The sequence below is a fragment of the Chelonia mydas genome, chromosome 1 (genome assembly GCF_015237465.2).
Source record: "Chelonia mydas isolate rCheMyd1 chromosome 1, rCheMyd1.pri.v2, whole genome shotgun sequence".
Lineage (NCBI taxonomy): Eukaryota > Metazoa > Chordata > Testudines > Cheloniidae > Chelonia > Chelonia mydas.
Genome location: NC_057849.1, coordinates 256,456,466 through 256,471,936, shown reverse-complemented (window position 1 = coordinate 256,471,936; position 15,471 = coordinate 256,456,466). Strand labels below are relative to the sequence as shown.

Here is a 15,471-nt window from a genome sequence, read left to right as displayed (position 1 = left end):
CAGTTGCCATCAGGCACCCTGTCACCTCTACCCTCTGTTGCCGGGATTCTGACGTGAGGGTAGCTGGCTGGGGGCGTGAGGCAATACGGCAGCCCGGCAGCAGTGTCCCACCGAGAGCAGAGCAGTGCTGAGAGCATTGACAGAGATGCTGTTATATAGAGAAACTGATCAGTCAAAAAATAAAAGAAGAGGAGGAGGAGGAGGAGGAGGTTTTTCTCAGAAAACCTTGGCCTACGAACCAACCAAACACTGAGGCTGTGCCTTACTCCTGCGCTTCTTCTCCAGGCGCCTGAGGCGCTTCTCCTCCCGCCGGCGTGCCTCCTCTGCCTCCTGATGCTGCCGGCACTTGTGGAAGTTCTCCACCACCACCCCCACGAACATGTTGAGAACGAAGAAGCTGACGATGAGGAGGAATGAGATGAAGTAAAGGAGCATCCAGGGGTTGTTGTTGGTCACTGGCTGGGAATAAAAGAAAAGAAAGGCTGTGATTGGCTGACTGGGAGTCAGAGGCGGGGTTATGAAAATGAAGGAGAGCAGCAGGTTGTGATTGGCTGGAAGTGGCAGGATTGTGAAAATGAGGGAGATCAACAGATTGTGATTGGCTCTTTGGGAAAGGATTATGAAAATGAGGGTAGGAGCAACAAATAGTCTGGGTGTCTGGAAGTCAAGGAGAAGTTTATAATAATAATAAAGCACTCAGGATGCTGCACCTACAATTCCAATATAATCACAACAGATCAAATGGACAATTAAAACATCAGAGAATATGACAGACACTAAAGATACCTGAAGAAAAGGTGTGTTGGGCTGAGGGTAAGTAAATCACACCTCTAAGGTGCAATGGGGGAACCCCTGAAAGGTGAGGGGTGCCTGAAAGCAGGTGTCAGTCAGGATCAAATAGAAAAGTTTCTCATTACTGTTTCTCGGTTTCTCACCACTGAGGGTTTTAAAAGACCAACAGCACTTCTAGTGTTGAGAACAGAGGGTAAGGATAGTATCCTCACGGCCATTCAGTCCTCTGTCGCTGCAGCCTTTGCCAGGGGCCTGACCCTGCATTACTCAAGTCAGTGTGAGTTTTGGATACCATTGGGACTTAGTTGCAGGGACAGAGGATCCCAATTTATAAGCAATTAGAGGAACCAACTGTAAATCTGGTGGATGCACCATGTCGAGAAAGACATGGGTGACTGCTGCTTCAAAGATATCACAGGATACATAAGGACCCAGCCTGCATAACTTACCCAGCTAAATAAAGGACAAGGGCTACAATGAGTGCCCACCAGGCTAATCACTTCCAAACACTCCTCCCTGCATATGCAGAACCACGGCCCTGATCCACCAGTAATAACGAAAGTGAAGAGAAGGGGCTCGCAGATGGACAGGGTCAGAGCAATGCTATAAAATGCTGTTGGGTGGAGAGGAAGTACCAAAAGCTGGCTGATACAGCATGCTTCCACCTTCCTGCCTGAAGGAGGTCTAGATGGCATGATCAGTGTCGAAGGAAGTCTCTATACCTGCTGGTCAACAGCCACAGCATCTAGTCCATTATACATAATATTGACCCAACCATCTTTGGAGGCCAGAACGAAGAGGGACATCAGGGCCTAGAACACAAGAGAAACACGTCAGACACAGAGCATCTGTGTGCGGTAGGGTGGGGATGGTTCAGGTTTTAAGTTCTTAGGCACAAAACACAATTAAAACTCAAGGTGTCATCCTCCAAGCACTTGTGATCTGCATAACTACTAACAGATGGGAGAGGGAGGGGAGCTGCCAGCAGAGAGGGACCATTATGCAAGTCTGCCCTGTGGAAGCACCAGAGTAAAAGGTTTCCCCTCCCCAGGGACAAATGAACTCAGCAACAACTGCATCAGGCAGATGAATTAAAACACAGAAAACCTCAGGACGACAGGCCTGCTGCTTGACTGTGAAAATATATAAAGGCTAGAGACATGGCGAAATCTACAAGAGCCAAGGCAGATCTGGCCAACACAATCAGAAAACACCCACCTGCCACCCCTGCCTTTGAGGAAGCCTCCCTACTTGCATGCATGGACCTTAGCTCAGAAACCAAAGAGCCTGGTGTGGCCCCTTGCCTTAGAAGGCAGCACTCCACTAACAGGACTGGTAGGGAGGCTGCAGAGAGGAAGGGAGGATTCTGCCAATCCTGCAGACGTTTCCTTGGTGGTGCCTAAGGGGACTGCAGACACGCAGATTACATAGACACCATTGGCCCAACTCCCTGGCGATGTAAACGGGGGTGTAAGTTGCTTATGAAGGGCCTGATTCTCCTTTCACTGTTTTTTAACTGCACTGACGTCAGCGAGTTACCCTTGAGTCGCACCCTGCTCAGAGAATCAGGCCGTAAGGGCTCAAAGCTGCAATCATTTACATGCAATGCCAATGGAAGGTGCTCCTGTGCAAGTGAAGGCAGGATTCACCCCTAAGCATGGGTCAGGAACCGGGTGTTACATGTTGAGGGAGGTCAGGGGCTAGCAAGAAGAGGCACTCCTAGGAGAATGTAAGGAAAAGCAGCCCCCTGCCCCCTATCCCCTGCCTTTAGCTTACACTCATGTGAGTTGCTTGAGCTGTTACATCCCCCTTTCCGCCCCTTCAGCATGGAAGCTGCATCCTTACACGAGTTACTCTGCTTTAACCTGGACACCCATGTCTAACCAGCCTCCTCCCCCACCCCCTGTTCACATGACAGCCTCCTCTGGCTCAGAGTGTGTTCTGGAACACTCCACCCTTCCCCTCAAAATGAGTGAGTGTGGCTTTGGCGGGAGACACCGGAAGGGGCAAAGCACAGCCCAGGTTCACGTGAGAGGAGGGGGCTTGGAGGGTCCTGCACATACCTGTCCAAGGTTGTCAAAGTTGTACTTTTGGTGTACCCACTTGTAATTGGCAGCCATACAGTCAGACCTGTTGGTGATGTTACGGATGTCAATCCCGAGGCAGTGGTAGAACTTCCCCTTGAAGAGCTATAAGATGGAAGCGACTTGGTCAGTGAGTCTCCCTCAGACTTCCTCAGTGTCAGGGGACAAAGAGCAATAGGAAGCTCCTCAGACTAGGAGCGGACATGGAGCCTTTCGCCTCTCTGTCACTGATTATAATCTTGCCTTGGGTCAGCAGTGACTGAAAGTCCTCCCACTCTGACAGCCATGTGGTGGCCTGCTGGGGCTGGATTGGAACCAATGACCTAGATATGAAACACCCCATGCCCAATCCCCCAGAGCCATCCACTCCCTCAGATGGCTGCTAGGTGTACTGAAGGGAAAAAGATCTCTTGTGAGAGCAAAGACCCAGAAAAATATCGCCTACTTCGCCGGTACTTTTAAATAAAGGGACACTGATGCGGTTCTTCTGCCCCAGGCTCCTTTTCCATATGGAGGGTACTGGATTGCGCATTTGTACAGGCTCATCAGAACAGTCTGCATACAGACTAAGTGTCGCACATTCTCTGAGAGGGAAGTAACACCCACTCCAGCACTCCTCTGCAGCACAAGCCTAAAATAGGGAGGATTAACTTCCCCCCTGCTTGCCTCCCTCCCCCCCTCCCCTCCCTGACACACGCCACATTGTGTGTGGATTTAGCGCTTGGAACGAAGGGGAGAGAAAGAACTGCCTAGAGCCAGGCATCGCGCAGGCCCCTGTGCGGCTGCCCCAACTGACACTGCTCTGTCACTGCATCAGAGTCATGCCCTGCAGCACGCCCAGCTGCTACTCCACTCCTGGGCCTTCTCTTCAGCTCTTCTAACACCATGATCTGAATATTAGTCTCTACTGTTGAAAGACCTCAGCATTGACCCTACCTGCCATTGCCAAAGGCTTAAGAATCATTATGATGAGAACTACGTAAAGGAGGACAGAGCAGGGCAGAGGATCAGGAAGGTGTCCTGGGATGCCTGGCCCACTCCCCCCCTCCCCGCGCCCCCCGCCACAACTCCATCTGCTTAACTGTGTCTACATTATGCTTCCTACATGGCAGTACAGTGCCGAGCACGTTGCGGGTGCTTGATAGACAACAACAACCCTACCTGCACACCCAGGATGCCAAAGATGATGAAGAAGGCACAGCAAATGAGGACAATGTTCCCAATGGGTTTGAGGGATGAGATGAGTGTCTCCACCACCAGCTTCAGGCCTGGGGCACGGCTGATGACCCTGGAAGGGACGGAGCGTGAGGGGGTGAGACAGAGAGATGGCAGAGTTCTTTCTTCCCCTGTGTTTTCAGAATCAGACAACAGTAGCACCCCAGATATCATGGTGCAGCTATCATCCAGTGGACAGCGTGCTCTCCCCTAGGCCTGAATGCTGTGGGTTTGAGTCCCTCACAGCAGGACTTGGGCGCGTTACCTAATGAGGATATTGCAGTGACTACCTTAGGGGCTGGAGGAGAATCATAGAATATCAGGGTTGGAAGGGACCTCAGGAGGTCATCTAGTCCAACCCCCTGCTCAAAGCAGGACCAATCCCCAATCAAATCATCCCAGCCAGGGCTTTGTCAAGCCTGACCTTAAAAACTTCTAAGGAAGGAGATTCTACCACCTCCCTAGGTAACGCATTCCAGTGTTTCACCACCCTCCTAGTGAAAATTTTTTTCCTAATATCCAACCTAAACCTCCTCCACTGCAACTTGAGACCATTACTCCTTGTCCTGTCCTCTTCTACCACTGAGAATAGTCTAGAACCATCCTCTCTGGAACCACCTCTCAGGTAGTTGAAAGCAGCTATCAAATCCCCCCTCATTCTTCTCTTCTGCAGACTAAACAATCCCAGTTCCCTCAGCCTCTCCTCATAAGTCATGTGTTCCAGACCCCTAATCATTTTTGTTGCCCTTCGCTGGACTCTCTCCAATTTATCCACATCCTTCTTGTAGTGTGGGGCCCAAAACTGGACACAGTACTCCAGATGAGGCCTCACCAATGTCGAATAGAGGGGGACGATCACGTCCCTCGATCTGCTCGCTATGCCCCTACTTATACATCCCAAAATGCCACTGGCCTTCTTGGCAACAAGGGCACACTGCTGACTCATATCCAGCTTCTCGTCCACTGCAACCCCTAGGTCCTTTTCCGCAGAACTGCTACCTAGCCATTCAGTCCCTAGTCTGTAGCGGTGCATTGGGTTCTTCCGTCCTAAGTGCAGGACCCTGCACTTATCCTTATTGAACCTCATCAGATTTCTTTTGGCCCAATCCTCCAATTTGTCTAGGTCCCTCTGTATCCTACCCCTGCCCTTCAGCGTATCTACCACTCCTCCTAGTTTAGTATCATCCGCAAATTTGCTGAGAGTGCAATCCACACCATCCTCCAGATCATTTATGAAGATATTGAACAAAACCGGCCCCAGGACCGACCCCTGGGGCACTCCACTTGATACCGGCTGCCAACTAGACATGAAGCCATTGATCACTACCCGTTGAGCCCGACAATCTAGCCAACTTTCTACCCACCTTATAGTGCATTCATCCAGCCCAAACTTCTTTAACTTGCTGACAAGAATACTGTGGGAGACCGTGTCAAAAGCTTTGCTAAAGTCAAGAAACAATACATCCAATGCACAGTTAAGAGAAACATCCCTGTGGAGAGGACACTACACAACATTCTCATCCCTAGTAGGATTTTCCATCAGCCCTTTTCTGATGCACAGCCCAACAGGACGCTAAGGGGTGTGTGTGTGTGTGTGTGGGGGGGGGGGTTAGTTAACCTGAGGGTCTTGGCCAATGCCCTGTCTCTCCATAAAGCATGTTCTAATACTGGCACTGTGTGGGAGCCATTCCTGGGTGGATAGAGGAAGGGACAGAGTGAGAGAGAGGATGGAAGACTAGGAATTTGCCCATGGGGTTCTCACCTGAGAGGACGTAAAGTGCGCAGCAGTCGGAGGACCCGGAGCACCCCCAGAATTTTAGCTCCTCCAGCAGAGGCCACTGAGACCACAATGTCAATGAGGGACACAAAGACCAAGAAGCCATCTAGGATGTTCCAGCTGCTGCGGAGATAGGCCTGCTCCCCAAAATATAGGCCTAGAGAGACCACCTACAGGACAGGAGAGGGGGAGAGCATGGGGAGTTAAACTCTCCACCATCCAGAGGGAAAGTACTTAATAACTCGATAGCAACAGGTGAAGAAGCAATGATCACCCATCTTTCACCCTTCCATGACACTGACACTCATCTGCTTTCTCAGAAAAGACCCACAGTCTGTGAAGTAAAAATGGAGGCACAGAAATCAAATGCTGGAGTGCAAATGTTCTAGAAAAAACAATAAAGACCCACCAAAGCCTTGATGAAGTCCTCTCACCTCTCAACCAATATCTCCTCCACTCCCCCGAGCACTACCGCACTGGAGGGAGATGGTGATGTACAGAGGATAAGACAAGGGGCATGCAGTCAGAAGACAGGGGCTCTCATCCATGCTCTTCTGGTGACTTTATGTAAATCACTTAATCCAAATTTTTCAGACTTGAGTATGTAAAATTAAGCACCTAAATCCATATTCAGACACTTAAATAAGTGGTTTGCTTTTCAGAGCTGCTGAACACCAGAAGATGCTACCGAAGTCAGTGGAATCTGTGAATGCTCATCACCTCTGAAAACCAGGTCCCTTGTTTAGATGTCTAAAAGGTGTTTAAGTTCATGCATCCAAATCTGAAAATGAGATTCAAACCCAATGGTTGGACATGCCCCTAACATGACAGAGTTCATGAGGAGTGGGTGGACCTCCTTGGAAGACTGAAAGGATGGATGGACTGAGGAAAGATGACGAGTAGAAGGCAGATGTGTTGGGCCCATGACACATGGAAAAAGGCTGACTGTCTCCAGGTGACTTACCTTTAGTGTCATCTCAGCTACGAAGATTGCCGTGAAAATGTAGTTGGATACGGTGAGAAAGATCCTCTCCTAGAAAGAACAGAAAAAAGCCCCTAAAACACTGAGAGACATTTCCACATTTCTGTGAGTTTACTAAATCCTTTGTTATGAACTTGACAAATTTCACTGTCTTGTGAAGGTGGGAGAGAGAGCACTGGCTACAGCCAAGGGCACATGCTGAACAACCTTCATCCCGCCCGGCTCAGCCAATGCACCTCGGTCCTGACCTTCAGTGTTCCCTGTTACTCCAGTCTTGCAACTCCCACACAGCTCTGCTAATGCACTGTAATTGTGATCTGCAGCATCTGCTGCTAATCTAGCTATGGAGACTTTCACCATCTGGCAATGCAATACAATGCTGACTGGCAGCCCAGCCCTGTCACCCCACTCTTGGACCTCTCCTGAGCCCAGACTTCACCTAACTGTGGTGTCGTTTGGCGATGTGGACTCAGCAGAGACACTCAAAAAGCCATTTCAGCTGTGACCTCTGTTAAGAATGAATCGAGGAGAACCGAGAATATATTCACCCACTGAAGCACACCAGCCTCTCCCCAACCACGGCACCCAGATCCACATTCAAAGCCAATGCAGAAACAGCACACTTGAATCCTAGCATGCCATTCCCACGGGCACACTGCTACATAGCCAGGTTACCACCCTCTTTTAGTTTCATGGTCCCTAGTTATTTGACTCCCATTGGCAAGCCACCTCCCAACTGTGAGGGCCTGGAGGACCCTTCTGCCTTCCATGATATAGGAAGCTACTCCTGAGAAAGAAGGATTATACTATTTTAAGGCCTTGAAAGGGAGGCAAGCAGGCCTCTTAGTCCATACAGAGAAATCATGGAGGGGGGTGTGTGTTTTTGGGGATGGGGGTTACTCTCCAGCACTGTGGCTTATCCAGAGCCTATGCAATGCCCAGAGAATTACTGAACTTTGTCCACCACACCTGTTCAGGGGTTGTGTTCAGCCAAAAAAGGTTGAGGGTGCAAGTTTGCTCACCGTGCTCCGATGCTCGATCTGCGGTCTCTCCAGGGCAATGGTGATGCAGTTCAGGAAGATGAAGGCCAGAACAACGTAGTCAAAGAGCTTGTGAGCAATGATGGTTTGGCAGAGGATGCGGAACCTGCAAGAGAGTTCCAAAAGGACCCATGTGCCTGGGGTGAAATTAAATTGGGTATGGCGGGGGATGGAGCAAGAGAGTTCTGCCTGAATTGTAACATTCTCTAGTGTAAAATCAGCTGCCCTGTTGTGCACATTACCAGACTGGAAAGGAGACATATTTGTTCAGGGAGGAACTGTCTTTTTGTTTGGTGTTTGTACAGCACCTAGCACAACAGGGTCCTGCTCCATGCCTGGGCTAACCTCAATGCAAGTAATAATAATTCTCTAAAGAGCGCCTCCTGAGAAACCACCTGCATTTGTAAGGACCTTATCCCCGAAGCGCTGTCTGTCTATTCTAGTTGTTTATATGCCCTCCATCACCACAGTACTTTTATTTCTTTCTCCACACAACACCCCTGTGAGGTAGGGCAGAGTTGTTATCCCCATTTTACAGATGGGGAGCTAAGGCACAGGGAGGCTAACTGACTTACCCAAAATCACAGAGGAAATCTGTGGTGGAGCAAGGAATTGAACCTCAGTCTCCCAAGCCCCAGAGAAATGCCCAAAGCACCGCACCACCCTTCCTCTCTAAGCTCTGCTCTCACAGGGTGATGATGAGTCACAATCTTTAACCCATCCCCTCTCCCCCAACTTAAAATTTCCTATCATGATATGTCTGTGCTGGGATTACCAGAGTGTTCGAGGCATCAAACTCCCTTGTGCTGCCAGCTGATGAGGAATAACTGCCATGAAAATAGATGACTAGTTCTATTGCCCTCCAGCTTCTCTAAAAGCCGCCATAACCAGTACAATAGGTAGGAGATCAGCACGTGCAGCCAAGATTAATCTTCCAGCAGTTATGATGAAACCCTCTTGTTTCCATGAGCTGTTACCCTGTGGTGTAGCATGCTGATGGTTGGTGATAAACACTGTTTCCTCCTGGTGGAAGGAGGAGTTCTTCTAATATTTATTTTGGTAAGTGCAGAGAATACTAACTTTGCCCAAACAAAGTGTGATTGGATTGCTAATAAGTCAACTTCGTGGCCTCTAATGCAATGCGGGCCACTCTTGTGCCACCAGAGACATTGCCAACGGCACAGATAAGTTAAGAATACATTCATCATCTTTTTTGGTCAGAATTAGTATTCTCTGCCTTGCCTTAAGTTACACTGAAGAAAAACGGAGCATTCCCCGGAAGGAAAACAACAGTAGCCTTTCAGGATTCCCCTTCTCTACCCTCACCTCAGGGACCAAACAAGAGTTGGGTGGAGAGGCTGTGACTGGAAGCAACAAAATCATTCCCATCTTTGAAAGTTTAAAACTGCAGGCTCAGCATCCAACCCATGTACATGGCTGCTGTAACAGGATTATACTAAACCACCCCTCCACCGACAAAATTGGGGCGAACCTGTTTTGTGGAGAGAAGAGGTAGATGGACCAATCCTCCCGTATCTCACACCAGTCTGGCTTATATACGTCCATCATCTTCCGGATGCGGAAACACAGGCTCTGCAGGACACAAGGGACTGGGTTGTCACTGGCCACCTCCCCACTTCACTGAGAAGTCCATTCTGTCCTTTTTCTTTAAACCTAAAATACCAGTAACTTGGATACATTGCCTCCCCAGATCCTCCTCTCTCTACCCTCTCCGCCCCAACCCCGTATGAGGAAAGGAGCTGATGTCATAGTCACAGGGGGAGCGATGAGGTGGGTGGAAAATTCATTGGGCCTGCTATTCCATAAGCCTGTTTTCCTCCCAGGAGGAAGAGTATCAAGCTTCACTTCTGACTCCTTAAAACTGAACCTGATGCTAGCCTGTACTCTGCTGTGGAACGCTGACACTGACGCTGCCCGTTGCACACTGGATCTTTGTATCAGCACTACCCGCGAACCTCAGGGACAGTGGAGACAGAGTACTGGGCCCACAGCCTAGCCAATGAGCCTAAGGCAGAATGGGCATCTACTGGCATCTTTCCTCCTAAGTGTTAAGGAAAAGTTAGCACATGTGATTCCATTTTGGTTTGGGGCCCACCATTGTTTAAATGCCAGCACATCATACACCAGGAGGAGTGATCCTTAGATACTGAATCCCTGTGAAAATCCTCCTCCTTGTCTCCAGCCTGCCTTGACTCCCAGTATCTGGTTTTTGTCAGTCTCTAACTCCCTGTCTCTTGGCCTTGATGTGAGGCCTCCCATCCTGATAATAAAGGTTACTGATGCATGGCTTTAGGACCATGCTGTGTAATTAACATACTGGTATAGCACGAGGAATGCACCAAGCAGGGATAGGTGGTAGATAAGACAAGGGTTTGTTTATTGGCTAAGGTTTTCGATGCACGAGGGCAACATGCTTTGCTAAAAAGTATATAACCTTTGTATAATCTGTATTCAGGGTCCCCTCCTGGCTAGCAGGGGGGCACCACGCTCGAGCGTAATAAACTTAGTGTCTTTTGGGAACTCTGCAGTTGTGGACTTTGTTTCTGTGCCTCAGCCTAGATTTGAACTGTGCGTGACCTATCAGGTATAATTCGCAACATTGGTGTGCGTGTCCTATCAGGTATAATTCGCAACATTGGTGTGCGTGTCCTATCAGGTATAATTCGCAGCACTGGTGTGCGTGTCCTATCAGGTATAATTCGCCGCATTTGTGTGCGTGTCCTACCAGGTGTAATTCGTAGCATTTGTGTGCGTGTCCTACAAGGTATAATTCGCAGCAGTTGTGTGCGTGTCCTACCAGGTGTAATTCGTAACATAAGTGAAGTCCTAGTGATGTCATTTTATACAGTGAAAACTTCTGCTAAAATATCCATTGACCCTGACCCCACTGGAGTGTCACAGTAATCTCTTCAGTTTTGGGCACCGGAGCCTTGGAGGCTGGCTAAGAAGCAGCACTCTGGTCTTCTTCTGCTTGAGGCTCCAAGAGACCTCAGGCTAGCCCATAGGGATTCTGTGATCTGATCTTGCCTTGAGCACGGACGTCTCCCAGGCTGGCACAACTCACCTCCCATCTCTTGTGATTGCTGTCCCCCTTGTAGCCCCTTGGTGCTCCTCTGGTGAAGCCCCCTGTACTCACATAGTCTATCTCCTCCTCGTCCTCTCCATGTTCCTTGCGGTCGTCCATCTTTGGGAAAATCTCCTTAGCGATATTGGGCATTTTGCCGTTACAGTCCTGGTGCTCGCTGGTGCCCAGAGCCACACCCACCTTCCGTGCTGCCCTGTGACTGGATGGGACTGATGACGTCAGCTCCACCAGGTCACAGGAATCTTTGGTGTCCAGCGAGAGCGTCCGCCGGTGATGAGGGGCCCTTCCCATCCCCTCTCGTTCTCCATCCGCCACCCTGTGCCTTTCCCCAGACAGTAGAGATTCATGCTCGGCAGATGGAGGTTTGTGTTTTAGGCTGTGTCCCCGAGCCAGGCTGTTCCAGCTGGAGCGGCGGCTCCCCCAGGCCCCGCTGCGGCCCCATGCACCATAGTGAGAACTGCGAGAGCTAGACTGTAAGAGAGGAAGACAGGGATTCAGTGACTCGGGTCACGGGGAAGATGGGGCCTCAGCAGGTTAGATCAAAGACTCACCTCTGGGGCCCCTAAATCTCCTAATACAAGATTACAAAGCACTGCTTTCCCACCCCTCCAGGAGAGGCATTTTGTGAAGTCAAAGGTGACCTCTGTAAATCTGGCATCAAATTAATTATTATTATTATTATTAATTAATAATTCTTAATTAATTAATCACTGTCATATTTATTTTATAGCCCCAGCTGTGTGCCAGGCACTTTACACATAAGGTAAGTTAGAAAGCAAAGGGCTCATGTAGTCATTTACACCAATGGAAAGTGGGGCTAAAGCCCTACAAAATCAGGTTGGTAGCGTTTTGCACTTGCTTTGCACTGGTGCACAGGGAACAGGGTGATGGAAAATCCAGCCCATAGTCTTTGCCTCAAAGAGCTTACAATCCAAATGAGAGGAGAAAGCAAGAGATATGGGTTTGAGGGTCTCAGCCTAGTGCTCCACATCACCAAATCTCAACACCAATTGTTACCAGCACCCATCTCTGCTCAGGAGAAACAAAGGACTGGGATAGCAGGGTATGCCGCACATCAGGATTGAAGTGCACCAGTAAAGCTGTGTGTGTTGGTGGTTGAAGTGCCCAAGCACTGAACTAACAGGAGTGCTAGAGGATAGGATCGAAGTGCACTGGCAGAACTGTGAGTGACGGTAGTCTGGAGGAACAGACAGGGGTGGCAGGCCTAGGACAGGAAAGGGTGCTGCAGGTCAAGGTTTTGATTTTCACCTGAACTAAGGGCTCCAGAAACTTCTCCAGGTAGAGGACCTGCTAGGTCTGATATTAACCATCCTTTCCTAATGGCAGAAGCTCTCCATGTGTTTTTTATGTTACCGAGGAGGCAGGGCACCATAATTCCAAGCTCTGTGCTCCAGAACTGCGGTGGAGGGCTAAGAGGTCAATGCACATTTCATTCTGGAGGGAAGACTCCAGGGGAGATAACAAGGCACTTGAATCCTACACCCAGTCATAGTGGAATATGGATCGAGAAACTGGAAATGGCGACCACCTCAGGCTAAACGGGGACAGGCAACAAGCTTCTGTTAGTAAGTTTCCAGTAGGGGTAGAACCCCCAATGGAATTCCAAGATGATGGCACTGAGACAATGGATCCCCTGGGTTTCAGAAGAAGTATGTTACTCATGGTTCTACTCACTCACCAGTGACCTCTGGTCGTAGGTCATTCTCCCCAGTGACATCACACTGCTCTTCCTGGAACCCAAGGCAATAAGGATCTGGTCTGGCTGCAGGGAATTCCGGGCAGAACTTGTGACCCCACCAGCTGCCACTGGCTGGTTGGAAGAAGGTAGGCTGGGGTCAAGGTGTCCATTCGGGGTCATGGGAATTGCACAGAGCCTGGGATCTGAGCAGAAAAACACAGAGAGAGAAAGAAAGAGAGAAGAAGACATTCCTTTCCCTTCTGTGGTTTCCTCATGCACCATTCAGTGAATGTTTTAATGTTTTGTTTGCTTAGCCCTGTTAGAACCCAACACTGCTTCCTGGTGCCTTTGGGTTGTATGCAAAGGGTGGGTCAGGACAGTGATAGACTTGAGGCCATGGCCTCTCTCCCAAGCACTAGGTGCACTGATTCCCCAAAGTCCTTTGAACTACGTCTGTCCTTCCATGGGCACACCTCTAGGAGGTGAGGTGGGGTGCCAAAGAACACAAGTGATGATGCAACTTGCCTTTCTTTCTACCCACCCCATGTCATCTTCTCTTCCTTGTCACTTTTCCCTGCCCCTTTGAGAAGTGCTGGCAGCATTCCCTCTCTTCTGGCTTTGGAGGGGGAAGGGTGTTTCACACAACAGCTTTCACTTAGCTGAGTCCACTTGCTCAGCCTCCTTCACTCTAATGGACCCAGAGCAGGGAGTGTGCCTACAAGAGAGCTCTGCTTAAGGCCAGGCAAAGCCGTTGGCGAGCCGACCAGATAGCGCTCCCTGCAGACTCATGCTGCAAGGCTCTTGCCTGGGAGCACATGAGGGAGACAGTGTCCCCACTTGCTAGAATTAGGGGGCAGTCATCCACACATCTGAAACAAATGCTACAACTGTGAGACCAGCAGCCATTGAATATTTTAGGCATGTTCCCTGTTTTTCTCAGATCAGTTTGTTGGGCTGAGATACTGAGGGGCAGACTGAGACTCATTGGGGCCCAGATCCACCAAAACTTTGTGGCCTCCTTGGAAATCCTTTATCTTTCTCCAAATTCCCATGCACACACTCCTCCTCCCAGTCTGCTGTGAATTCTCACTGACTCACTGCTGCACTGGGCCCCCTCACTGCTCACAGATCCTAAGGATCCAGCAAACCTGCTTTAATTTGCTCCTGCGGGGTGCCAGGGAGAGGCACAGATGGGAGAAAGAAGAAATCAAAATATTCTTAATAATAAATATGCTGCTCTTTTCTATTACATTCATAGATATTAAGGCCAGAAGGGACCATTCTGATCGCCTAGTCTGACCTCCTGTATAACACAGGCCACCATAGGTGCCGTCTTCCCCTCTGCCTGGTGGATGCTCCAGCCCCGGAGCACCCATGCAGTCGGCGCCTATGCTAAGGACTAATTATCCTCACTGTTAGAAATGTGCCCCTTATTTCTAGTCTGAATTTGTCCACAGCTTCAGCTTCCACCCATTGGATCTCATTATGCCTTTTTCTGCTAGATTAAAGAGCCATTTACCATGAGAAATCTTTTCCCCTGTAGGTACTTGTAGACCATGATCAAGTCACCTCTTAACCTTCTGTTGGATAAATTAAATAATTTAGATTACTTTCTTTCTCATTATGAGGCAAGTTTTCTAGACCTCATATCATTCTTATAGCTCTTCTCTGAATGCTTTCCAATTTAAGTGTAGACACCAGAACTGGACACAGAATTCCAGCAATGGTCTCACCAATGCTGTATGCAGATGTAGTAATGCCTCCCTGCTCCTACTTGATGCAATATCTCTGATCCGCTTTGCTATCCAAGGATCACATTTGTCTTAGCTACAGCATTACAGAATTTTGCCATAGCTCTAATTTTTGCAAGTGACATTGCAAGCTGACAGTGACTTTAAAACAAACAAAACTGCATAAAACTGCACTGCCATGAAAGTGCTTTAGTCAGGACCAAAGCATTCTGGTCCCATCTTGGAAAGAGGAATGAGATTTTAGGGAGATGTGCACATTTACATTTTTCACCCAGCTGCTGGTAGGACAAGAACAAACGAGGTGGGAGGATCCACTGACCTGAGACATCCTGGCTGTCCTGGAACTTGTCAAAGTCCTCCATGTTTGATGAACTCTGATCTTCGTCTGAGTACGACCGATTGGCATCACCCTGGAATAGAAAAATCAATGCAAAGGTCTGTGACTCATGAGCCCCCCAGGGGAAGGGATTCTGTTCCCTCTGATTGTCCATTGCTACAGATGATAGAGGAATCCCTGTGTGGTCTGCAAGTGCTTAGTTGCTGAACTCCTGGCCAATGGAGGGGGACTGAGTCACCTTTGCAGGGTGCATAAGATGGGGTGTTAACTCCCTCCTCCATATCAGTGGTTTGACACCCCCAGGAAAGGGTGTCTTCCCCTTAGGCCGTCTCCCTCATCTGCACCTCACCTCCATGGAGTGGCAACTCACCTCAGCCTGGAAGCCCTCCACCAGGATAGCCACCAGCAGATTGAAGAGGACATAGTTGCCAAAGGTCATGAGGGCCACAAAGTAAAGGGATGCCCACGGTGAGGTGGAGGCCATGCCATTATACAGCACGACGTTCCAGTCCTCCTGGGTCAGGATCTGCAAGACAGAAGAGAGGCTGCGTGAGCCCCCTGGAGCAAAATGAGAATGAAAGGGATTATAGAGGAAGGAGGCTGTGTTAATGAGCAGTGAGAGGAAAATCATCTAACCACCACATGCCTATTGCAGAGTGAGGCTCCCCCATCTTCTCTCAACATCCCA

At 49.3% G+C, this 15,471-nt stretch overlaps 1 protein-coding gene across 1 annotated transcript in view; it reads right to left on the bottom strand.

Moving 5' to 3' along the window:
* The window catches only part of CACNA1I (calcium voltage-gated channel subunit alpha1 I), a 124,953-nt gene that overhangs the window by 28,158 nt on the left and 81,324 nt on the right, over positions 1-15,471 (bottom strand). The window contains exons 12-23 of the mRNA XM_043543708.1: positions 15,154-15,309; positions 14,766-14,856; positions 12,696-12,898; positions 11,048-11,467; positions 9,383-9,483; positions 7,873-7,996; positions 6,833-6,901; positions 5,854-6,038; positions 4,038-4,164; positions 2,856-2,981; positions 1,515-1,604; positions 267-459 (exon numbers count right to left, since the gene is read on the bottom strand). Of these exons, the coding sequence (XP_043399643.1) occupies positions 267-459; positions 1,515-1,604; positions 2,856-2,981; positions 4,038-4,164; positions 5,854-6,038; positions 6,833-6,901; positions 7,873-7,996; positions 9,383-9,483; positions 11,048-11,467; positions 12,696-12,898; positions 14,766-14,856; positions 15,154-15,309 (1,885 nt within the window). The remainder of the gene's footprint in view (positions 1-266; positions 460-1,514; positions 1,605-2,855; positions 2,982-4,037; positions 4,165-5,853; positions 6,039-6,832; positions 6,902-7,872; positions 7,997-9,382; positions 9,484-11,047; positions 11,468-12,695; positions 12,899-14,765; positions 14,857-15,153; positions 15,310-15,471) is intronic.